Source organism: Coloeus monedula, assembly GCF_965178545.1.
Source record: "Coloeus monedula genome assembly, chromosome: 1".
In the NCBI taxonomy this organism is placed as follows: domain Eukaryota; kingdom Metazoa; phylum Chordata; class Aves; order Passeriformes; family Corvidae; genus Coloeus; species Coloeus monedula.
In genome coordinates this window covers 107,528,943-107,553,191 of record NC_138781.1, presented here as the reverse complement: position 1 = coordinate 107,553,191, position 24,249 = coordinate 107,528,943, and the positions used below count along the sequence as shown (strand labels likewise).

Below are 24,249 nucleotides of genomic sequence, written 5' to 3'. Positions count from 1 at the left end.
TACTTAGGGAAATTTTTTAAATGGAAATTGCCAGACCAACATCTAGTGAGTAATTCAACTGAAAGGCCTTTACTTTTAATATTTTCTCCCAAAGGCAAGTGAAGGAAAGAAAATTTACAGATTTTCTAGGAAACCTGAGAGTCCAGTTTTTAGATGGTGCATGGTTTTAAGAAGTCTTTTTAGCAAGGTTTACACTGCCATCATGGATGTGTAAGCTTAATCCTGACTGTAATAAATAGGATTTAGTGGTGCTCTGTACCTTCCCAGCAAAGTTGGAGCAACAGGATTTGTGTGGGTAGGTATGTGAGAGGGACAGCTGCATAACAGATCTGCTGTCACTTGTGGGCTGCAGCATTGCAGGGGGATTTGGGCTCTGGGTTTGTGCAGGGGAAGAGCTGCCACTCCGTGCCAGACTCAGGCCTGCCCCCTTCTCCAGGGCATGAAGGGAAGGACACAGTGTGGCAGAGCTCAGCACGGCCCATTGGGCATCGCTTTTTGTGCTGGGATTGGAGAAGATGAGTCTAGAAAGGGCTCAAGCCCCATTCAGGAATATGTGTAGTCCTTTTCTTTGTTCACTGAAACATTTTAAAAAGTGTCCTCCAAGATTTCACATCCTTTGGACAGGCGTTGTATAAAATCTATTGGTCCCCTTTTTACATTTATCAATACCTTGTAGAAAAAACAGGAGCAGTAAGTTTGACCAGGGCACAGGAGCTGTTCTCACTGAGGTGGGAATTGGAAGGAAGGAATTCTACAGACCAAGTGCTATGTGTGCAGGTTGGTGCCACTGCTGAGGAACTGAGATGAGGGCAAGAACTAATCCCAAGCCACCTCAGCACTGCTTGGAAAGTTCAACCCAGGAGATTTTTTAAATTTTATTTTATAGCATTCAGGAGATGCAATGACCTACTTCCCCACCTCTCAGTACCTGGACACATGTTCCTGCTCCTGCTGGGAGCCAGAGTCACTCACCCAGGCTCACTGGGATGGTGCTTGTGTGAGACTGCACACCTGGTGGGTTGGGAACAGGGAGTTACCCTGTAGCCCAAAGCCACCCCTGAACCCAAACTGTGTGGCAGCCCTGGCAAGCAGCTATGCACCCATCCCTGCAAAGTTGGCATCCATTGTGCCCTTCTTCTAATCCTGCCCTTCCTGAAGGATTGCTCTCTTAGCGCCTAGCAGCACCAGGCTTGGAGCGGCATTGCTGTTTGCACCCAAAACAGCCCCAAGCCCAGGCAAAAACCACTTTTCTCAGTACTAGCTGGTGACTTGGGAACAATGGCAGTCTTGAAATCAGCCTTGTGGCAATCTTTGGGGGTAGGATTGATTTAGAAGTCCTTGCACATGTCATAGGATAGGTGATGCCGTGAATGATCTGGAAGTTGAAGTCTACCTGAGAAGAATGTATGTCCCTCCTATCACATGAATCCATTTGAATCTAGTCAGACAAAGGGGAATTAACAACTGATTTGCAAAGAACCTTATTCATCAGGTTAGTGGTGAGATGCAATTTTGTGTTCCTCAGGAATTTGCGATGCTTTTTGTGTGTATTTCTGACTCATGTTCATTGTGTTCTGCGGGAATTGAACTGGTAGATGTAAAGGTGATATGGGGAGTTCTTTACCAAAATGTTGAGAAAGGAAGAAAAACTGAAGATTTGAACTTCCTTGGAGGCTATTATTTTGAGCCAATATTCAAGGATATGGAATAGCAGGAAATTACTAAAACTAAAATATCAACCCCAAGGCTCTTTTGATCCTCTGCACAGATTCTGGTTCTGTGCAGAGAAATTACACGTGGTCTTCTCTGGGTGAATACTGAGATGTGTATTAGAGGCATGCAGAATCTCCAGTGGGAACGGTCTGGAGCTGTTAACAAGCTTGGCTTTCTGGCATGCCCATTCTGTAGACCTTTGCAAACACACAGAGCATTCATCTGAGGATGCAGAGATGCGTGTTCCAGCAAATCTGTTATAGTCTGCAGTGGATGCTAAACAAGAAATTCTTGAACAACTGGAGGTGGGAGGTCGTCAACATTTTCCATCGTAAATGTTAATGTATGTAGCAGACAGAAGGAGTATTATATAAAAAGTTAAGACTTTCACATTTTTCTGGTTCTGACCTATGGCAAGGAGGCTGATACTTGCATTATTTCCATGGTATTTTTTTATAAGGGAGAGTTGAAAGCAAAGAATTAAAATATTTAAAATTGAAGCATTTTGTTCCTCTGAAAGTCACAGAAAACAGTGAAAACCTGTTTAAAAGTAGAAAGGGGTGAAATCAAGATGTGTCAAACTAGAAATATTTTTTGATTATAATTAAAAGTTTCAGTTAGAGGCAGGTATGTCCAAATTTCCCTGAAACACTTTTTTCTATAAGAAACAACATTATAAAATGCTAAGTTTCATTGCCTTGGTTGTGAGGGTGTTATTACAATTTTATGAGGCCCAAAAATATCCCAAATACTTCACAGAAAAGGCAGAAGACAAGTTCTCTGTCATAAAGAATCTACAGTTTAAAAGTGAGGCTGACATTAACTGTTCGAAAGGATAATGAGTTATTTTCTGTATCATTACCTGTAGTATATCTGAAATTATAGCAATGATAAACCCTCTAGTGTTTTCCTGAGACATGCAGTAGAGCATAAATATAATGTAGAAGATTTATTCTGGGAAGACAAACTTGTTTATGGGCATGTACTGGAAGAGACTGTAGTAAGGTCTTACTGAAGAGCTCCTGCATAGACTTAGACTGTAGGCAGGTCTCCCACATATGCATGAGTCAGGAGAACATATCGCCACCTGCGAAAAGACAAGCAACGTTTGCAGTCTCTTCACTTCCAGTCTACTGTTGTAACATGGCTGCAGCATTGTTCTCCTTAAGACTCTCTTCCTTAATTTAGTGATGGTGATGTACCTCTGTAAACCAAGAAGTTTCATGCTGACCTCCTGCAGAGTGGTAATGGTATCTAAAAAAACACCTGGTTTTTGTCCTTTATTCGGTTGTTTTTTACATTCTGATACAGGTTGTTCCAGACATTTTCCATTTGCCCTTGGTGCTCTGTATTGGAAGCATAGTTTCAAGCCAGAATGGGTAAAGTACTTGTGATTCTTCATGTTCTGACTGTACTGGTGAACAATATGAAGAGGGATTTAATTAGTCCTTTGAAGCTGTGTATTTTCTTAACACATCGGAACAATTCTTGATTCACATTCCCTCTGTAAGCTGACATTCGTGACTTCAAGTAATCTTAGGAGATTTTGTTGGATTCCTGTCCAGAATGTCAGAAGCTTCAGAATGGGATTTCCAGGTTTGGAAACAGGCATGCGATTCCCATTCATCCTTTTACTCTGAATGAATGCTTATTCCCAGAAACTTATGTGGCAAGTTCTTTTGCTCAGTGTGAGCATGGAAGAGGTGAGCCTGACTACAGCCCATTAATGTCAAAAAGAGATGCTGAAGTGAAATTGAGCACAGCTAATAAAGACTGTAATCAATGAGTAAAAGCATCTATGCTGTTTTATTCAGCCTTATATGTAGAACATACAGCCATTATGTGCTTTATGACTTTGTGGGCATATCCATGGACATTTATAAGCAAGGCCAAGTAGAAAAAGAAAATAAGCGTAAGGACTGTCTAGTCGCATGGTCCCTCTCTCCCTAATTTTATTTCTCTGCCCACTTTAAGCAGATCTGCAAAATACAGCATTTCCTAATGTGACTAACTGCCAGCTGGATAAGTTTTACACCATTCCCAAATTTGCTTCCCCCTACATCCCATAATAAGCCCTATGCCCCTTTAGGTGGTAAACCCCATGTTTTGCATGGAAGTCCAAGAAGAAAGTTTCCTCCCCCCAGCTCTTCATGGGTTTCACTCTAGGGACAACAGTTTCATAATGTCCAGTCATCCTCTGATTTCCCTGATTAGGTCACTTAGGTTCCTCCACCCTTTGTCATTCCTCTGTTCCTCTCCAGGTCTCTGTGTTTATTGTGATAAAGCCTTTAGTCAGACAATCTTGTACCCGTATTTTTAATTCTTTATTTTTTTTCACTTTTTGAGGTGTAGCTTTTTTATTACAATAGCCTTCATATTCCCAGGTCAGTCACTCTCAGACCAAATAAAATGAGCATTCTGGCAGTGGGTGCTGGTGGGCTATCTTAAGTCCTCCTACCTATGTCACAATGCCATCAATTACACTTGGGTTCATAATTTAATGCAAATAAAAATAAACCAAATCATCATGTTTTTAATGTTCCCAGAAGAAAAAACTCAGAATAGAGGCATTGAGACATACTCTGAGTTACTGTGCAGGTTTTAGGCCTTCAGCATTTTCTACTAGATTGTAAAACCAGAAATATATGTCCTGTTGTTTGATGAACACGTGGCCCTGGAGCACTCACTTTTCTTAGAAGAGCAGGAAAATCTGCTTTATCAGTTCGCTCTTGAAACTTCTCCTGTTGAAAAAATTGTAGCACCATGCTCTGATTATTCTAGCATCACTACTGCATAAGTAGCATATTTGTAGCTTCCAGTATTGCAGCTGTTCATGCCTTCAGCTGCATTTTCAGGACTTGGAGAGACAATAAGGAGGCAAAAATGTCTGTGTAGGAGGTACAATTTTCCAGATCTGTTCAGACTTAGTATTCTCTTGGAATAATGAGGAACAGATGAATGCTAACATGATTTTTGAAGTCCCCTTTTAATGAAGCAGCTTTGCTTGGAGCTATTGTCCACAGTGCCTTTAGAGACCAGTGGACATACTCAAGGTGCTTTAGATAAACCAAGAGATAAGCAAGAATCACTCAATCTTTACCATTAGAAGCGAAGTTTGTTCCAGTTTGGTTGCCTTTAAGAGTACCTGTTTGTCTGTCTTCTGTTGATTGATTAAAGAAGAATTTTGCTTATTGCTAACTTTATGCAGCGCTTTAGCACATTGTACAAATCAAACATGACCAGCTTGTTCCTCTTAGGACTGCACTCAATAAACAGAAATTATTAAAAGATACTTAGCTCTTGTACCACCTTGATTTGTACATTCTGTTGTTATTTAGTGTTGCTGCTGCTTTCTGATGCCTGCTGTGCACCCCAAAGTTGTTAGGTTAGTACTACCTCAAGGCTCATTATCCCTCTTTTTGTTGTATGTCAGAGGCATTTCAATGGCTGATGGGAATGGCATCAGGATGAAGAAGGAGGGGCCACATGTAATTATGAGTCGTGTGTTCTTGCAAGACCTTCATGGCAGCAGGATGCATCAGTCCTTTCTCAATAAATCTCTCCTTTCCTTCCTTAAGTCTGGCAAACTTCAGTTTAAATACCAAAAAATGCTGCTGCTGACAAAGCTCCTTAGCAAAGTGTTCATTTGGGGTAAATGCTTGCCTCACCAAAAGTACAAATATGAGTCCAAATGCAGTGTTCTTCATTTATTACCTGGCATAAAACCACGCAAAAAGAGATACAGAGGCAGCTGAGATTAAAATTAATATCAAAAAGTGATTGGAGAAATACTATCAATTTCTACCTGTCCATCCAAAGAAACTGCCTTCCCTGTGACTTCATTTTTGACGTCTCAATTGGCCCATACTTGCTGATTTGAGACAAGAGATAAAAGGGAGTGTGGATCCAAAAATAACCACTCACATGTACTCAGATGTAGTTTTAAAATTTGTTATACTCAGGGTTTTTTACATTTTAGAACATTCTTATTTACTAGAAGTGCATAGGCAGTGCCTAGCTGCTCAGATTTAGCATTGTAATGGCACTACCTGAAAACAGGCCAAAAAAACCCAAAAACAACCCTGAAGGAATGTCCTAAAAGGGCCACAAAATTTCATAACTGAGGTCTGAAACTAATCTATAGCTAGTAAGAATAAAGAGGAGACTTCCTGGCTTGGAAGACTATCCCTATTAAGTTGCCATCAGGCTTTCTGCCCATTTCTGTGAAACAGCTGGTGGTGCCTGCAGCAGAGATGTGACTCCGGAAGATGGATGGACAACTTGATTAGTCTCTGTATCCTCTTCTTCCATTTCTGCTAAAATGGTGTTCACATTTAGAGGCATTCAAGGACAGTCTGCAGTCCTGAAATGGACACATTCCTTTGAAAGACATAAATTGGGTAAGGCAGACCAGGGAGAGTCCATCTCAGTTTATGTACTTCTGTTAAGATTTTGCCAACAGTGAGTCTTTCTTTTTTTTGTTTTTTTTTTGTTTTTTTGTTGTTGTTGTTGTTTTGGTTTTTTTTTTTTTGTAATTTGTATTCAGCATCTTTTTCCATTTGTGACGGAAGAATGATCCCATACCAAGAATTTACTATTGGTCACTCATTTCACAGCTGGCCATGGTTTTCTTTCTGAATAATGAGTATAATTATCACCAGCAAGGCTTGTATGTGGTGGGACTTGCACCTTTTCTCTCACAGGCATGGTACATTTTTATTTTTCTGTTCGCTAAGATAGCTACAGTTACCATTATTGCTTTCTTAAAGAATTCTGACAAGTACTAGCATTAAAATTAGATTTCATTACTTTAAAATAATAAGATCATCAGCAGAAAAACTGGGGAAAAGAAAATGTCAGAATAAACAGCCAATTTTCACAAAGAAGACAGACAGATGGTTCACTCATTAGCAATAGGCTCCTGAAATGCCCTCTCCTGCTTTTCCTTTATCCTGTAGCTGAGCACCCTACTGTTTCGTAGATCAGTGTCTGAGGAGCCAATTGGTTGTCCTTAGAAACTTTAAATTGAACCCTGTGATTGCACAGTATTCAGGAGAGCGTGGAGTGAGCTGGTGACCTTCTGTTAGATGGATGGGGATTAATCAATCATCTCTCGGGTGGAAAACCCCTGGGAATCCAGCGAGAGCTTCGAGGGCCCAGGCCAGCATGGGACTAATGTCAGACTTTGGTCTGCAGATAAGATGGAAGAATGTTTTGCTATTCTTGTGATGTGGAGATTACAGACAGACAGGATTGTGCATTTCCCTACCAAATGATGTGATTGACTAACATGCTCTCTCACTTTTCCAGAAGTGGCTTGGAAGAACTGGTAGGACACGGAAGAGTGAATTTAGTTATGGACTATATCAACAGCAGCTGGGACAGACTTTAGCCTCATTAATTGTTAGAATCATAGAATATGTCGGCTTGTAAGTGATCCGTAAGGATCACCAACTCCTACTCCCAGCTCCTCACAGGACTACATAAAATGAAACTTTGTTTCTAAAAGTATCATCCAGATGCTCCTTGAATTCTGACAGGCTTGATGCTGTGACCACCTCCCTGGGGACTCTGTTCCTGGAATCAACCACGATATCAGTGAAAAACCTTTTTCTAATGCCCAATCTGAACTTCTCCTAAGGCAGCTTGATTCCATGGTTGGTCATAGTGTTACTTCCAAGCACAAATCTGGTTTAAGTGTTTATTCTCTGTTACTGCCAAGTAGTTCTCACTGCTGTCTGACATTCTCTCCACTTACACAAGTGCCTGGTTGTTCTTGCTGTTGTCACCATGTCGGCCTTACAACTGATCTCTTCTTGGGGTTTTCCTTAATGTGTTTCCAGATCGCAGACCTTTTATTTCCTGGGCTAGATCTTTGCCATGTATGAAGAGATGGTTTTTTTGTGGGGGTCCTAACCTTTGCAGCCTATCCAGCTGGGATTTGGACCCTACAAGCTATTGGGAAGCCACTGGTAGTGGCTAAAAAAGTGACTTGAAAAAAAATCCTCCACCCAAAGCAGCGTTTATGGTCTCATGTTGAGAAGTGGAGGTCACCAAGGGTGCACAGGGTTCCCAATGAGAATATGCTCTTTTTCCACTGTGGCATGCCTGTTTCTCTGCTTGAGTCATCATACCAGTGCCTGCCTCTTTTACTCAACATACTGCTCTTTTTGAAGGTCCTTGTCTTTTTTCAGATCTTAAAACAGAGAGCTGAGCAGTTCTTACCTCAGATCCACAGCTGAGAAATAGCCCCTCAGAGCTACAAACCTGGATGTTGTGTTTTGTAGCAAACTTCTTATCTATACTGCCTTTTTTTTCTCTTTCCTTCTCTTTGATTTAGTGTTTCACATTCAAGAAGACAGCAGTAATGAATTAGATAGAGGAGCAGAGCTGTACACACTGGCCAGAAAGGTGTAAACCTGGCACATTCCCAGTTTCACAGAATGAACTCCATCCCTGTGGCAGCAGCTGTACATATCGTGTCTGGCTTGTGCCAGGTTGCACGTGTTAACACTGGTGCTGAATTTGGCTCATTTGCAGGATAGCTGCCACAACATAAAATGACATATGTGTTTGCAGTATGGTGGAACATCAAATGGAATCAAAGAATAAATTGTGACTGTCATTTGTGTAACTGTGGAATTGTCTTAAGTTATAATTATTTTCAGTGCTTGCGTGCTTTTAATTCATGACAAATTATATGCAGGTTTTATCCCAGGATAATAACAGAGAATTTTTCTAAATGCAGCATAAAATAATTACACAACCGTTTATATTTTAATTCCTAATGGCTTACGAGTGATCAAGTGACCTTAACTCTAGCTGTTATTCTACATATGATACGCAGATCTTTTCAAAACCCAGATTTAAAGATTAATCCTTGCAAAGATTTAATCCTTGCAACAATTCTGTGAGGTACATACATGAGCAAAGTGCACTCTAGAGGTTAGGCCATACAGAAATCGGTGTTAAACAAAAACTCAGCCTTCTCATTTACCACACCCATGTTTGCATCTGCTGCTTTGGGGGGCTGCAGAGAAATCGAAATTGTGACCTCTCTCGCAGAATAAACTGCTCCTTCTTCTCCAAAGTGGGTGTAGTCCCAGGACATTTTTCTTCCTTTTCCTATGTGTCTGCCTGACCTTTGCAGCTGAACTTTGGGATTCTGCTGACTGTGCAGCCTCTTCAAGGCTCTGCAAGAAAGTCTACATATTTTAGGGGTTGTTTGCATCATAAATATCTGATTGTGGGAAAATCAATATAACTTTTCTTCATTTAGCCGCTTTATACAACAGTGCACAAAGATCCAGGCACATTTGCACAAACATCCAAGCATAATGAGGTTTAAAGCTCATGATTTGGAGAAATTTGCATCAGCAGTGTGGGCTCTGGGGCCGCTTTGTTGCCAGTTACCCTTTTTTGTTTGGGGTACGTCAATGTTCAGCTAATGTGTCATGTGGGAGAGGACAAAGAGGCGTCAATGGAGTCTGAAATTTCAGTTAATCTCTCTGTGGTGACACACTGACAGATAGGAAACCAACAGAAAGAGCATAAGGAAACAAAACAGTAAAAAATTGCCAGAAAAGCTGAAAATACCTCCCTGTCTCTAATGTGGGAGCAGCCATCTGACTGTATACTACCAAGCTAGTATCTTAAGAAACACCTCAAAACTGCATTTTTCGACGCTGAGGTTATTTTGTTTTCGTTTTAAAGAGTGCAATAACCAAGTAATGATGTAAGAGCTGGTGATGCTGTCAAAAACTGTAACCTCTTAGATTATATTATTGCACTGTTGTACCCAGACTATTGATTCAGAAAAGGTTCTGCTTTCATGATCAGTGTTTGAGAAAAAAAGGCTTTTGAATCAAAAGGTTTGAACAGAAACATTCAGACTATAAAAGCCTATATGCATTTGTGTTCTTTGTTAAAATCCAGCCAAAAGGAAAATACTGCTTCTGCAGATTATTCCCACATTAGACCCCATGTAGTTTCTTGCTGTGAAATATATCCAGAAGTGCTGTTCTATGCTGGGAGTGTGTTAATGCAACAGCAGCATTGGGGACATCACTCCCTCTACACAGTGTGCAGGGACACCTGGCATTGCTTCTAATCTCTAATATTTTGGTATTAAAGCCTTGTTACTCTTAGGAAAATCAGTGTCCCCTGAAATCTATGGAGAATACTGTTTCCAGAAAAAAATTAAGGAGGAAGAACAGTTGTTTGAGAGGAAATCTTGTCAAAGCTGCTTTTTAAAATATTTAGTGGAACTACAATCAGCTGGTGGCCTGGAGTATTTTCTGCAGACTACTTGCAGACAGTATTTGCAAAGTTTTAAAAGTCTTCCCCTCCCTCAGCTCTTACCCTGGACTCTGCTCTTACCCTGGGCTCAGTTCCTTAACATTGGCTAGCAAGCATCCATCCTTCACAGGTTTACTGTGTGACTGAATATTTCAGCCTGGGGGTGTAATGAATATGTCCAGAGTTCCTTGTGAGAACTGAACAGTGTGAGCTTGTGAGGAGGCTCACTGGTTAAATTCACACTTATATGAAAAGCCACATAGAAGTCAGAGGGCAGAGGAGAGAAAGAAGCGCCTAAAGACAAGAAAGGCAGGACCAGAGGAGAGCATGTCATTCAGAGGAGTTGTGTGAAATCTGACAAGTGTGCATAAATATTGGGCCTGCACATAATAGGGCTGTGATTCTGCAATTCCTGCTGAAGGGAGGTCAGTGGGATGCCTTGTGCGACGGATAATGAACCGCTCGCATCAATACGTGCAGCACGACTTGGGAGCATGAATAGCTGTGAATACTATAGGTTCACTTTGCTTTGCAGAAATTAAAATGGGTATTGAATTTCAGTTGTGGGTGGTCAGGTTTTTCAGTTTTATTTTGATATTATTTTTCTCTTATTTTTATGTCTCAGTGTCGCTTAATGGTGTTCAGAAAGTTTTATTTTTAAGGAGAATCCCTGCTGAACCATTTGGAAGGAACATAGACGCTACTTTTTTCATCTTGCAGTGTGTGCAAGGCACTGCTGGAATCATAGCAACAAGTGTGTACATAATGCTGTAGAGAGCCCAGTGGCAGAAAGTGACGTTGAAAACCAGAGATATTTTCTTTAAGCATCAGTCAGAATCAATCATTTGCTATTCCTAAAGTGTAAGTAGTTTTATTATTATCAGAAAAGTGAGGAGGAGATTTCAGATAAGTAAATACCTTCTAATAAAATTGATAATTTATTCCTCTTAGAATTTAAGGTTGCAGCAATCTTTCATTCTATTTCTTTCATTTCTATTCTATTTTCTTATAAGGCTAGACTATTTGGCTAAAACCTGCCATTTTTATGTTGACAGTTAGGGAAATGAATAGGCACAATCTGAAGAGGATTCATCCAAATGAGTTTCAGTTCCAAGTCATTAAAATAATTATCTCAATTAGAGTTTTATTTTGCTTAATTCTAGATCTACGTTTACTTCAAGTTTCTTTGTCTCCTTCTGGGGCACAAACTGCTTTCTCCAGTTTTCCTATGTAAATGAAAGCATGTTAAAAATTCATACTCTAGTTATATGCAAAATAAGGAGTAAATAACAAAGCCAGATTAGGAAATTTGTTGTCATTCAGGCCATTTGGAGTGGCCAGGAAGAGCCTTTCCTGCATTGACAGGTGAGCCAAGTAGCCCGGGGACATATTTCTGTATGGGAGGGGGAAAGTGCTGTGTGCCTGTCTGAGAACCATTTTTTTTTAATAACTTCATGTCCCTTCAGTGAATTTGAAGATGTGCAAGTGTTGAACAGTCAATACTTTTTCATGGTGTTTTTGTGTATGCTGCAAACTTTTACCTGATTTATTTCCTACCTTCTTCTATTTTTTCTTTTCTTCATTTTTTAAAATTTTCTTTTTATTTTTCTTTTTTGTGGGTTTTTTTTTTTTCTCTTTTTCAAAGAGGCACTGTGGATCTCTGAGGGCTTCCATTTCTCACTTGCTGATCCCAATAAGCAAAGTCCAATGTCCCCCTCAGGATAAGAGTACTCTACCTCCTGCTTTGCATTTAGAGGCAAAACACTGCCAAAGATGGGGGAGAATCAGTGCCTGGAGAGAGAGACCTGAGCTTTGACACACTTTAGAGATTTACAGGGAGAAAAAGTGTGTGCTTCTCCATTTCTGTTTATCTCAGAGCTTCCTTCAGGGCTCTTGGGAGCCTGGCAAGGTAGGGCAGTGAGGGAAGGAAAAGTAAGTGTTGAAAGTGATTCCTTGGTTGAGACCAGCTGCTAATTGCCTGTGGTTTTACTTGCTCTGTTCCTCCCAATATTTAAGGAGTCAAGACTGGCAGGATCTTAGAAAACAGCTTACTAAAGGATCTGGGGATTTCAGGTTTGTCAAACAAGCAAAAAATCACCACACTGAGATTTCTAAGAGCAGAACAGAAGTGCACATCTTATCGAAATCCTCCATAAAACCTATAATCATGTAAAATTTGCACTGTTAATAAGCAGGCACGTGGGAAGATCAGTCCCATAAGCAGTTTTATTCCCCTTATTTCTTGGTCAGTGGGCAGAGCATGTATTCAGGTAGCAACCTTAGCATGTCTGCTTTAGGACCACCAAGAATTCCAATTATGCAGTTCTTTTGCTGTGGGAATCTTTAACGCAGCTATTTATGCCCTCACTTTAAGCACTGACACTGCAGTACCCTTTGAGATAGGGTGGGCCCTCAGCTAAGAAAAAGCTTACCTGTGAAGAGATGCTTTTTCCAGGTGGCCAAGAAAGAAAGAGCCAGCAACTAATTAAGCGGTAGAGAGAAACAGTTTTCATGTTTTAATTAGAAAAATGAAAAGTGGATGAATTTTCTCATTGTAATAGTTTCTGTCATCTGAGAAATAATGATCTAAAAAAAATTGTAGGTCTCTGCCAGTCCTTCCTCAGGGCTGTCATTATTCACTCTAATGCATACATATTATTCGTAGTCATTAATCTTCTGCACCCAGGCTGGTATAAAGCCTATTCTCCTATTAGTTGCCATGTTTCAGTTCAAAAGCTCTTCCACTGATCCAGCCCAGACATTTCCATTTTGTTACTCCTACGAGAGTAAAAGCTTTTTGTGAATTCTTGCATTGAGCAGTGGTAGAGAAGGAATATTTAGCTACATGGTTTGAAGTTCTTCTTTCCCCTTTTTGTTTTGCTTTGGTAGCCAGAGAAAAGAGGTGGAGGTTTATCAAGTCCCTTACCAAATCTGTGCTTGCTTTTTCTTCTGGCTTTGTAGAATAATCCTAGATTTGTGTCCTTGCCTGTCAGACCTTGGTATGGCTTCAGGACATGACCTGACCACCTCCTTTCATCAGGCATCCCTGCTGCCTTACTTTTAATCACAGCAGAACAACAGCAATTGTGTCTAATTAGATACCTCTCTGCAGCAACCCCTGAATGATGTCCAGTCTCCTACAATTCCTGTTTCAGTGGAGACAATGACAGCCTTACGCTGCCTGAGGCCTTAGTCCAAGCCTCAACGAAGTTAGTGGAAGTGTGAGACTTTTTTTTTTTAAAGTGATTAAAAAAGTGGAGATGGGTATGATTTCGACACAGAATTTTATTCCACTATGTTGTCTGGTATTTAGCCATTTGTATATGGTAAAATCCCTGTACTTCATATGATGATTTATAGTAAGAAAATCAAAGTGCCTGCTTTACGTTTTAGTCAAGAAGCATAAAAAATGGTACTTCCCCATGTCATATTCCCAGGCTGCAGTCATCAGCAGGAGCAAGCCATTGCTGCTTTGCTCTACCTGAGTGCTTTGCAAAGCTTTCCACATATGAAGAGGTTCTCAGGAGTAGGCAAATCAAATACAAAGCACATCAGGATGTTCCTGCTCTGATGCACTTCAGGATGAGAAGTGCACAGAGATCAGAAGGTCTTTGGAGTTACTGTCTAAAAATGGCTTTTCAGAAGATGATTTGCAAATCATCTTCAGAAACCTCCTTTACTAGGCAGCAAGAACAGCAAGATCTGCAAAGGGATCCATAAGCTCTTCCCATGTGTTTTGGTGCATGGTTACAACCAAGGACACATTGACTAACATAATTTTTCAGGGACTGGTGAAGTCAACAGTACTGCTCAGCTTTTTCATATTTTATTCTTTTTTTGAGAATGGACCCATTAGCTGTCAGTCTTCATTTGTTATCATAATAATTTCGTACTAAAAACACCGTGTGCAAAGTGACTCAGTTTACAGATTCATTCCCTCAAAAGAAGAGGGATGGTACAAGTTTCCCAAGCTGCCTCACAGTGCAGACATGGTCCCTGCCCGCTCACTGCCTTGTCTTGGGACTGGTCATGGCTGTGGTGACCTTGCACTGCTCTGGTGGATCCTCCAGTTTCTGGAACATAGAAGGCTTCTTATCCAGAAGCAGCTCCTGAAACCAGCCCTGGCTGTGTGACTGCAGCTCACCCGACATAAGAGCATGCAAATGTGGTATGGTATGGTTATTGTTTTGTTTGGTTGGTTGGGTTTTCTTTAAAGTGCATCCATGTTACTATTTTAGGCTTCTTGTGTTTGTTTTGATATTAGCAAGAAAAGCAGAAAGGAGAACAGTGGGATAAGTTCTCAGATAAGTCTGGAAAATAATTATTTTCCTGATTTAAGGGAATATAAATATAAATATAAATGGGTCATCTTCTTTTTCCTTCTATTCTGCATTGAAAAAGAAATCAGATAAAACATTGTCCTTCATAACAAATCTGTATGAAAACAAAGTACAGGACTTAGGCCCCAAATAGGATGCATTTAGAGAGGGATGAATACAACAAATTGAAGTCGTGAATTCCTCCTTTGGGCAGATGCTGAGCACCATTGCCTCCCCAGAAACCAGCTCTTTGATGCACTGAGGCAGCGCAGTGGAGAGGCTCAGGGCAGTCAGCTCCCATGTCAAGGTGTGGAAAGCTGTCTGTCCTTCCCAGGAGCTATGGCAGACCAAAAAGCATTATCTCAACCCCTGCTTTTACCCATCTCTCTAGGAGCCATTCTCAGAGGTTTGAGACCTTTGAGACTCTCTTCCAAGCCTCCCTTCCCCACATAAGACTCAGTAATGCACAATTTGTCTATTTTTGTGCTTTTGTCCTCAGAGTCAGAGCATCCTTCTGTGTCCAGAGGCAGATACCATGAATCCCAGCAAGGAGCTTGAGGCAGCTCATTTTAGGCTTCAAAGCAGCAGTAGCATGAGAGAGTGCGGCCCCTGCACACTAACAGAGCCACCCCAGCTCCCCACAGGCAATCAGAAGGGATTCCTTTTAATCTCAGTCCAGCCCCAGGAAGAGGCAAAATAGTCAAGGATAACCCAAACACCTGTCCAGGTTGGAGTCTCCTCAGAAACATGCTTCATACTGAATTGTTTTGCTGTTAGCATTTATAGAATGTTTATAACTTTTCTGTGCATTTTTAATTTTTGCGTCTAAAGCACTGTGTTCCCACTTGGACTCGTCATACTCCTTTCTAAGCACATTTTTGTGAAGCTATATTCATCATTTAGTGGTTTTCATTTTATATTTACAGGGTTGCTGCTGGCAGACCTCTGTAGACTGGTTTTACTAAGGAAATGTGGATTTTGCAATTATACACTCTCCTAACAATTTCTTTCCCTCCTGTCTATTTCCAGGTGCAGTTTGGTGCATAGGTAGCCTAGCACTCTTCTCCCATGAGGGCAACTCTTCCTTCACAGAATATGCTGGGAGGGTGGGTGGACATTGCACTGACATGCTTGGAGGAGCTCTGTCCCCTTCTTGTCACTTGTGCCTGCCCTGGCTTTGCTGTTTCCTAATTACAAGTGCTACACTCTGGCTTGAATTTCATCCCTATAATTGATGACTCTGTTCATTGTAGCAGAACTAAGTTTATTTGTGCTTGAACTGTGACTCCTATGGCTTGCTGAATACGAATGTCTTGGGGGTGACCCATTACCTGGCAGTAAACGGCTGTGTGCACTGAATGATGTATAGGAAAGTGCGTCACAGGTAGCAGCTATCCAAGGTTCAAAAATGTCACCAGCTCTCCAAGTGTGAATTTGCTGTCATTTTGCTCTATTTTTATGACCCCCTTTTTCAGAATGCAATGCCCTTAAAATTGTGAAATAATAGATGGGCAGCCGAGGATTACAAATACTGTCTGGGACATGTTTGTTGGGGATCATTGCAGTTGGCCTTTAATCTCTCTGCTTCTTTAGAATTTCATTTAATTCTTTATAGAAACAGCAGGTTGCTCTAATACAGGAGAGATTGAATAGTCTTGTACTTGTAGTTGCCGGCTCAAGGAAAATTTTCCTTTCCATACCCAATGTAAAGAACAATCCTGTGGCTGTTGATCCATTCATGTGGAAAGCACAGATGCTGTGCAGTTCTGAATATCTTTCTCTGAAAAAAAAATTCCAAAACTGTTCTTTTTTCTAGATTCTATGATATTTGCTGTTTACGCCCATACCTTGAACACTACAGAGATTGCAGAGCTGTGTGGTTTCTCCATCTGCCAGTTTTGTAAACAGTTGCAGTAACCTCCTGACCTAGTATGGGCTTGGAGCTTTGCTCAGCTCCTCTCCTCTCCTTTATCAGCGCTGTCCAAATCATGTTGAACTCTGCTTTGTCCCATCACTGTCAAACTCTCCAGTTTGTTCCTCCAGTCCTCTGAAGCCTGTCCTGATAATGGGACTGCCAGCTATGTAGTATTACTTTCTAAAAGGTCTTGGTGGCAGAAAATTAGCAGGCTCTACCTCTGCAATTGGACAGCAGGTGGCTATTCCCTGTGTATACACTGCTTACTTACTCTTCTTCTGGAAAAAAATCTCTAACCTTTATGCTTGTAATAGATTGGCTGTACTACAGGAAATGCCAGGCTGGGTGTGCAGTGATCAGCAATAAAGTCTTCCTTTGGGAACACAAACTCACAGTCCCCTCTCTGAGCACTATCTGGCCTGCAGTGCCATTCAGTAAAGCATTCTGGGGAAGCATTTTTTCATGGAGAAGAGGAGGGAAGGGCAGTCAGCCTCTGTTTTCAGGCAGTTTGCATTTAGCACTGGGTGATGCCGCTGATGCCAAGCAGTGCGAGGTGGATGGCAGGGCAGGTATGTCATGGGCTGCTTTTTCTACCAGTTGTCTGTTTTGCCCAGGCTGCCACAGTAAGAGTCACCACAAGAGAGAAGAAAAAGACTTAAAAAAAGTTGAACAAGTTGTTTCACCTTCTCAGGGAGTTTTGCAACCCCTGTTTGGTCCAGAGAGGTGGAGAAGGGAGCCCGCACTGGCGCTGCTGGCCAAGGGGCTGGCTGGGTGCCTGCCCTCCCTGTGAGCGACACCATCTGCCTCTGGGCATGCTGAAGTGTTGCGTGGGCTATGAGCACCATGCGTGTGTCATTCCGTAGGGTTTCGTGGCTGACGATGAGCACTGTTCCTGTTGCCAAGCTGTTTCAGGACAGGTCTGCTTCTGTGTGTACATAGTGCCCAGCACATTTTTCACGGGCTGTCTGCTACAGGATTACACTAACGAGGTAATTAGAGGGCTCAGGCAGTGTCAGCATAGCACATACCACTTGGATTAAGCCTGACTCTTCCACAAGTTCTTTCCCAAAGGGGTGCAGACTGACATGGCTCCCTTTCGCGGGCTGGTGCTCGGTCACTACAGCTTAGCTGATGTGTAGGAATTTGGGGTGCTGCTCCTGCCTCCTGTGCCAGTGGAGAGCAGGGGGCAGGTGGTCCCAGCAATGGTTACCATGGGCATTACAGGCGTAATAGGGTGGGAGATGGAGCAGCAGAGGCCTGGCAGCAACGCACTGCTGCGGTTGGCATGGATGCCACTCCTGCCTGGTGGAATTGTGAGGGATGTGGCGGCAGTGGTTTCCTCCTCAGGCTCAGGTGGTGCCCGGGCGGAGGTTTAGCACATGTGTCCATGATGTGGGGTTAAGGAACGGGCACAGTGTGCAGAACTCACATTTAATAGCTGCAGAAGTGGAAAAATGACAAGGCTTGGAGGGATGTTTGCTCCTGGCACATCAGTGTCACTCTACTAGTGTAGCAGGAGGGGAAAAAGGCAGCACAGCAATCATCTGCCTGGCTTCCTGCTAGTTTCCTTCACCTGAAAAAGGACTCCCCATGAAAAAGAAAAGTCTGGTCTCAGTGTGTTATAATTTTCTTTATGTATTGTGAAAAATGTAGTGCAATTGGGATCTTTTATATCTTAACAAAATGGGACAGAGAGAGATTTTTAAAATATATTTTAATGAATTTAACAAGTTATTAGGAAGTGTTTGGGCAGAAGAACTATGTAGGACAGTGATACACATTAGTGGTTAGGATCTCAGCTGTCTATTGAAGGATTTATTTTATTATATTGATAACAATTATTATATTACTGGGCTATATCCTTTACCAATTGTTTTCATAATTAATTAGTAATTATTTTATTAATAAGAATTATTATATTGGTTTCTGGTCCCCACATCAGCCTCCACTGACCAAATATTAAATGAAATGGTGTGTTGTGAGCTGAACACAGAGGCAGCCCAGCTGTCTCCCATCCTCCCGAGAGCTGCTGTCTAACCTTCCAGGGTTTCAGAGAGCAGGTGCAAACCTGCTGCTTCCCTCCCCAGCACGCTCCCAGACCTGTCACACCACATTATTTGTAAACACCAAGGCAGCTAATATCACAGAGTGCATGTGAAGGGCACCAGGAAGCCACATGAGACAGACAGTGCTGTGTGTCCGTAGTAAGAGGCAAAAGAAAGAGGCTCCTCCAAAGCCCCTATTCATAAGCTTAGCACAATGGAGTAATGCAGCGTTAGGGAAATTTAAGCTGGTGCTGAAAGCTAGTGTGCTTTTCTACTCTTTTACTCAAGGGATGCCTTTTATCCTGAACTGCAATGCTTATGATATTTCAGACATAGCTTGCTTTACTAGGTCATGTGAATGATGAATATCACCGTATTTAGAGGTTTCTAGTAAATGAAACACACATGGGAATGAATGGAGATATAGATCACTTGCGTCAAGCACAGCTTTATCAGGGCTTGGTGAGATATCTTTTTCAAGGGCCTACAGCAATTGAAAAGCAATTAGAATTTCATTGTACTTTCCAGTTCCGTTAACCATCCTGTAGATATGTACAAGAGTTCCCAATGAAAAGGCTGCCACTGTGCTTTCACTGCACAGCCGTTGTAATGCAGAAGCACGGGATAGCAGCAAAGCAAAACTTCGGTCGAATACTTAGGATTTAGAGACACTTCAGGCCTCAAGAAAGAATGGAAAGCCACCCTGTTCTACCTTAAATAAGGGATGTTGCTACAGAAATGGGAAATGCTTCCTTTCCCCATGTGGTCAGGTAACAGTACACGCGGTGCAGTGTGATAGCTGAAATCTGCCCCTCCTAAAGAAACAAGTCCTGGTCATCATCTGGGTCATGTTCTTTTCTTCTTAGAAGTGTTTACTCATCACTGATTTAAGAGTGCCAGAGCTCTGCACAAAGGGTTTTTTCTTTATGTACAAGACTGGACAAACAGGGATAGCTCTAAAGTAGTGAGATGAAGCAGAACCACGCACGTCTTCAATGTCAGGGTCTAGCAAATCCAAAGCTGCAAAAAGCTAAGAGGGAAACAGCCTGCAGTGACCAGCAGAGCTGCATTTGTGTGGATGGGGTTTGCTGGAGAAGGAGCATGGAGATCCCTGTCTTTTTTTATCTCCTGACAGAATCTTCCTATGCAGTCCTGCACAGTGCCTGGAAACATGTGCAGTGAAGTGTTCCTGAGCAGTGATTAGGGTGCAGTTAATGAACACTGGTTTACATCTCTTGGGGATAAATCCACCTTCTGACCATCTGTTAACATGAGGATCTGGTTTTCTTCTGATTCACATAGATGCCAAGCAGAATTACCTTTGTTTAAATCACTGGTGTGTCTTGGAGAGTGCTATTAAAATGTTGGTCCATTGGCAAGATCTCTTAATGAGTCACATTCTGTGGGGCAGAGATCATGTCTCTCTGGATGGTTTGTTCATTCTTGAACATGAGAGGGCCCAACAGCTAACAAGAATTTAGCTCTTGTTATGAAATGCCAATGTGCAGCTCTGAAGCTGTTAGCCTTGCAGTAATCTGCAAGTGGTCTGCTTCACCTACTGCTGGATTTGGAGTAAGTGGATTTGGTTACTTGTGCATATTTTTTAAAAATACTGTCAGATCCCTCACAGGCAGTATCTTCTAATGAATGCAAATGAAAATTGTGATTATCCATTTCAAAGGAATCGGTAGCAAGCCATCATTGGCACAGAACATTATTTATACAGCTCATAAGCACCAGTGATGCTGGTGCATAATTCCTCCCACATCACAGTAATAGAAACTGCCCTCAGGGCTGGACTTTCCAATCTAGCCTCTCTGTTTTTGAGTTGCAGACATTGTCACTTCAGTGACTGACTACTGGATTTTGCAGGTTCAGTTTGATGCACATATGATAGCAAGCCCACGCTTGCCTGCAGATGCCAGACTGCCGCCCAAATTACTTGCTCCTCTAAGCAGCAGTGAATAAAGTGACAAGATGTCAGCTCTTAGGGATTCTTGGTTCTCTCATTTTCCAAATCCTTCTCTACCAATGCCTGTTCAAATCTCTATTCTCATCCTACTCGGCACTTGCTTCAGTATGAGAACTTGGGGCCCATCATGTGTTTACATGTACAATTGCTCTTAACTCAAATTTTATTTCCATTTTTTGCTCAACCTCTAATTCCAGTGTATTGACTCCTGCTTGCTGTTCCCCCCGTGGATAGTCTTGCTTTCACTGCTCAGTTTGCAGGACTCTTCTTCCACCTGTTAAACATGGAATTCACCAGAAGATGCAAATTACCTCTTCCTGTCCCTGCTAGGCTTCTAGGGAAAGTGAAAATAATAATGTCTCTTCCCGCTGTTAATATTGTAATCCATACATCCAATAATCTTTTGGGAAGTTTAACTTTTAAAACACTGGGCCCCCATATGTTAGCTCTCCTTGGTAGCCAAGAGGTCCATCAACAAATTGCAGTGAGACTGTAGAGGAGGAAATGTCTGCACAAGTAACCACTTTCTTAAGAGACCGTGTTAACCAAAGGACTAATAAAATCTTGTTTAACCATTATTGAAAGACTTTTTGATAGACAGCCAACCCTGGTTGGTCTCTTGAGTATAGAAAGTAGTATAGAAGTGTTCCTTCTAGCATTGATTCATATCAGCTTCAGATGCCAATCTCCTGTACATCAAAGAGAAATGCTCATTTATTGGACCATTTTACATTTTAAATCATTTAAGCTTGTAGCACATTCCACCTACTTTTAGCAGCAGCATCCTCTGCCCTTAGTCCAGCCAAAACAGCAGCTGTGTTGGTTGGTGTTTCATACACACGTGCAGCCTGGTCCCACAGTGGTGAAATGGAGATCTTGCCTTGTTTTCATACAGGGCTTAGGGAGTTACAGCCAGGCAGGCCCTTGTTGCCGTGCTTGTGTTCAAGTCATCCACTGATACTTGTGAGGGAAGTTTCTCCCTGTAATCCACTGGCAGTCCCCAAGGGTAAATATTCCCTTCTTTTTCTTACACCAAGGACAGACTCAGCCTAAGGTTGAGTCTCTGCCTTACAGAAATACAAAGCAGTCTCCCACCTGAGCACTGATTACAAGGTTGTTCTTAAGCAAATCCAAATGGGACAGTGTGAAAATGCTTAAAATGAGGCCTCATCTAGGGCAGTATGTTACAAACCTGTTAGTCTGGATCTGTGAAATCTATTGTTTCAGTGAGGAGGGGAGCTTACAGTTTCCAAAGATGGATGGCTACCTACCTGTTTCTCTGTCTGTGATCCATGTCATCTACCTAAATTTTAATTCATTTCCCCTTGTTTTCCAAGTATTATCCTGTATTACACAGCAAAGTCTTCATTACTTTGTCTTGCACATCATAGTCCCTGTGTTTATATCCTCTAGCTTCTCAAGCTGCATGTGTCTAAGTGTAGTTTTCTGCCTATAGGTAAGAGCAAGCGGTTTTTAGCATTTGGCACAAGGCTTTTCATTTCTAGCATGATGAGTAGCTACATGCTATAACTGGGCATTGAGATGTCTACTGATAGCCTCATCCCTGACTCTAAGATCTTACAAATTAAATGCAGTATCCAGACAACCTCCTTTCACTCAAGTTGTTCTTGCTTGAAGTCACATGGAAAAGAAGTGAATGTGAGGATCAGGGCTATGCCCCATATCTCTTCAACCATAGTGACCCCTCTTGCATGTCTGGGAGTGATGCTGCTGACTGCTGATTGCTTTCAGTTACATATATGCTTCCAGAACAACACCATATTAAAAAAAAAAAATAAAAGAGAGAGAAAACAGTAACTGTTTATCCTGCCTAAGCTTGTGTAACAGGTTTTTATATGATGACTTTAGTGTTTAAAGTCTTTTTTAATCAAACTGTTTCAGTATCTAGAAAAAGACATTTCTCTTACTCAGCTTCATTAGTTATAGGAAATCACTGGATTAAAGTAGAGAGCAGATTAGCAAAAATAAACTGTAGTATGTCTTGGGCATATGGTGCTGCGTATGAATGGGTTTTAGCTACTTATATGTGTATAACAAAGAGTAGAAGGAGAGATTTGTCTTTGTGTGCAATAATTATAATGTGCAGTAGCTGCATAGCTGAACAGGCAGAAACTACAAAGCCAGGGGAAGCTTTTGGTTTGAATTTGTATAGGGTGTGTGCACTGGTCCCTGAGCTCACATGGCGTTTTCTGCCAGCTCATGGTTGGGCACGAGACTGGACTTAGCTAATTAACAGGATGCCTCTCCCTCCTTTCTCTTCCTCTTTGCTGGGCCCATGTGTTGCAGTGCTGGGTTAGTGTGGGTTACAGAGATTGGGATTTAGCCCATCTGACATGGGAGCAGGTGCTGATCCAGGGACACTGCTCCATCACATGGACCAGAGGAGAGGCATACTGTGGGCAACCCATGAGAGTCCAGGCTTTACCTCAGTTGGAAATTGTCCCCCACAGGGCAAATATAAACAGAAGTAGTAAATAAAAGAGGCCAGAATACCAGGGTGATCTGGGGAGTATAGGCTCTGGACACAGAGCAACACGGCCTGCTTTGAATTCAAATTCCAAAGTTTCCAGCTTCTTGCTTCTTTTTTATCTAATACCTTTTGATCCCCTCTGATACCTCAACCTGAAAAGTGTCAAATGTATGCTTTTTCTAAATAGGCCCAGCTCACATCACTTTGGACACCAGTCCTGACACACAAGTAAACACCAGTAATGTCCTGATGGTGCTCCACCTCTCACTTCTCAGGAAAACTCTGCTTTTCCATTTGGGTGCTGAGAGGTTTCTCAGTGAAGATGACATCATTTCCATGTCTTAAAAATATTTGCTTATAAAAGGATATAAAGATTTGCAAAACCAATCAAATCTGATTTTATGAAGTAAATTCAAAAATACCTGGAGAATTATCCAGTCTTTATCTGGGCTCCTGAATATGTTTGCTAGCACAGATTAACAAACAGTGTTATGCCACATAGCTTAAACAAGCTTGTCCTTGCCTATTTTTTGGGGGGTTGCTTTCCTCTGAGGTTTCCACAATATGTTTCACATTGACTGTGAGTAAGATACTTGGACTTCTGCCCTGGATTAATCAAACATGAATCATTGCCCCATGCAAAAAGAAAGTTTATCCAAAAATTGTGGTGGTCCACAGAAGAAAAAGGGGGGGGGATGTTTCCCCCTCTGTGAAGTTTCAGCTAATTTTATTCCTTGCTTTGGTGGGAAATTCTGAGTATTAAAAGATTCACTGACAAGCACCTGATCATCTTGTTCTTTTAAGGATTATTATGAAAAATTTAATCCCCAGCTGCACAGGAACATATTCTTTCTTTCTCCTAAATTAATTGTATAGTGGTGAGACCTGCCAAACTTGCAGGCTTTGTGTTTAGCTTATCAATAACTCAGTGTTGTTTCTGTTGCAGAGTTCCCTGAAGAGGAGAGGCAGCAGAGAAATCCACAAAGAAAAAAAGACATTTACCCAGGTATGGTTTCCATGAACATGCAACTTTGAGCAAAATCACATGATAGAACTCAAAATTTGTTTTTATGGGTTTTGACAGGGCCATTGGGTATATTAACTAGAGTGCAATTAGGCCTTAATCTACTGAGACCTCCCAGAGATAAAGCAATTTAGGACACAAGTGCAGTCTCTAAAATGTGCAGCTTCTCAGGCTCACTGTGCTTGTATCCATTGATTCAGGCTACAGGTTTTCTACAAGAAGAGCAAATCACCTTGCCTCACAAAAGAATTGGATCGCAGCTCAGGGACTAACTAAATTTATACACTGTGCCAGAGACTTTGTGCTAATGAGTGTCTTGGCAGGAATACAGTTCACGCACTGCAACGACACCTCGCGAGCTCTTGTGTCGCAGCCCAGGGTTTGATTTTCCTGATATTGCACGAACTTGTGCTCCCCAAAGCTGAGGTACAATGGAGAGCCTAAGATGCCCACTCAGTCTCTCTTTGGACAC

The 24,249-nt window shown here is 41.7% G+C and overlaps 1 protein-coding gene across 10 annotated transcripts in view; it reads left to right on the top strand.

Annotated features, from left to right (window-relative positions):
* MTCL1 (microtubule crosslinking factor 1) overlaps positions 1 to 24,249 on the top strand; it is a 104,348-nt gene that overhangs the window by 31,076 nt on the left and 49,023 nt on the right. For all 10 annotated transcript variants that reach the window (XM_082294337.1, XM_082294336.1, XM_082294335.1 and 7 more), the window contains exon 4: positions 23,700 to 23,759. In XM_082294337.1, coding sequence (XP_082150463.1) covers positions 23,700 to 23,759 — 60 coding nt within the window. The remainder of the gene's footprint in view (positions 1 to 23,699; positions 23,760 to 24,249) is intronic.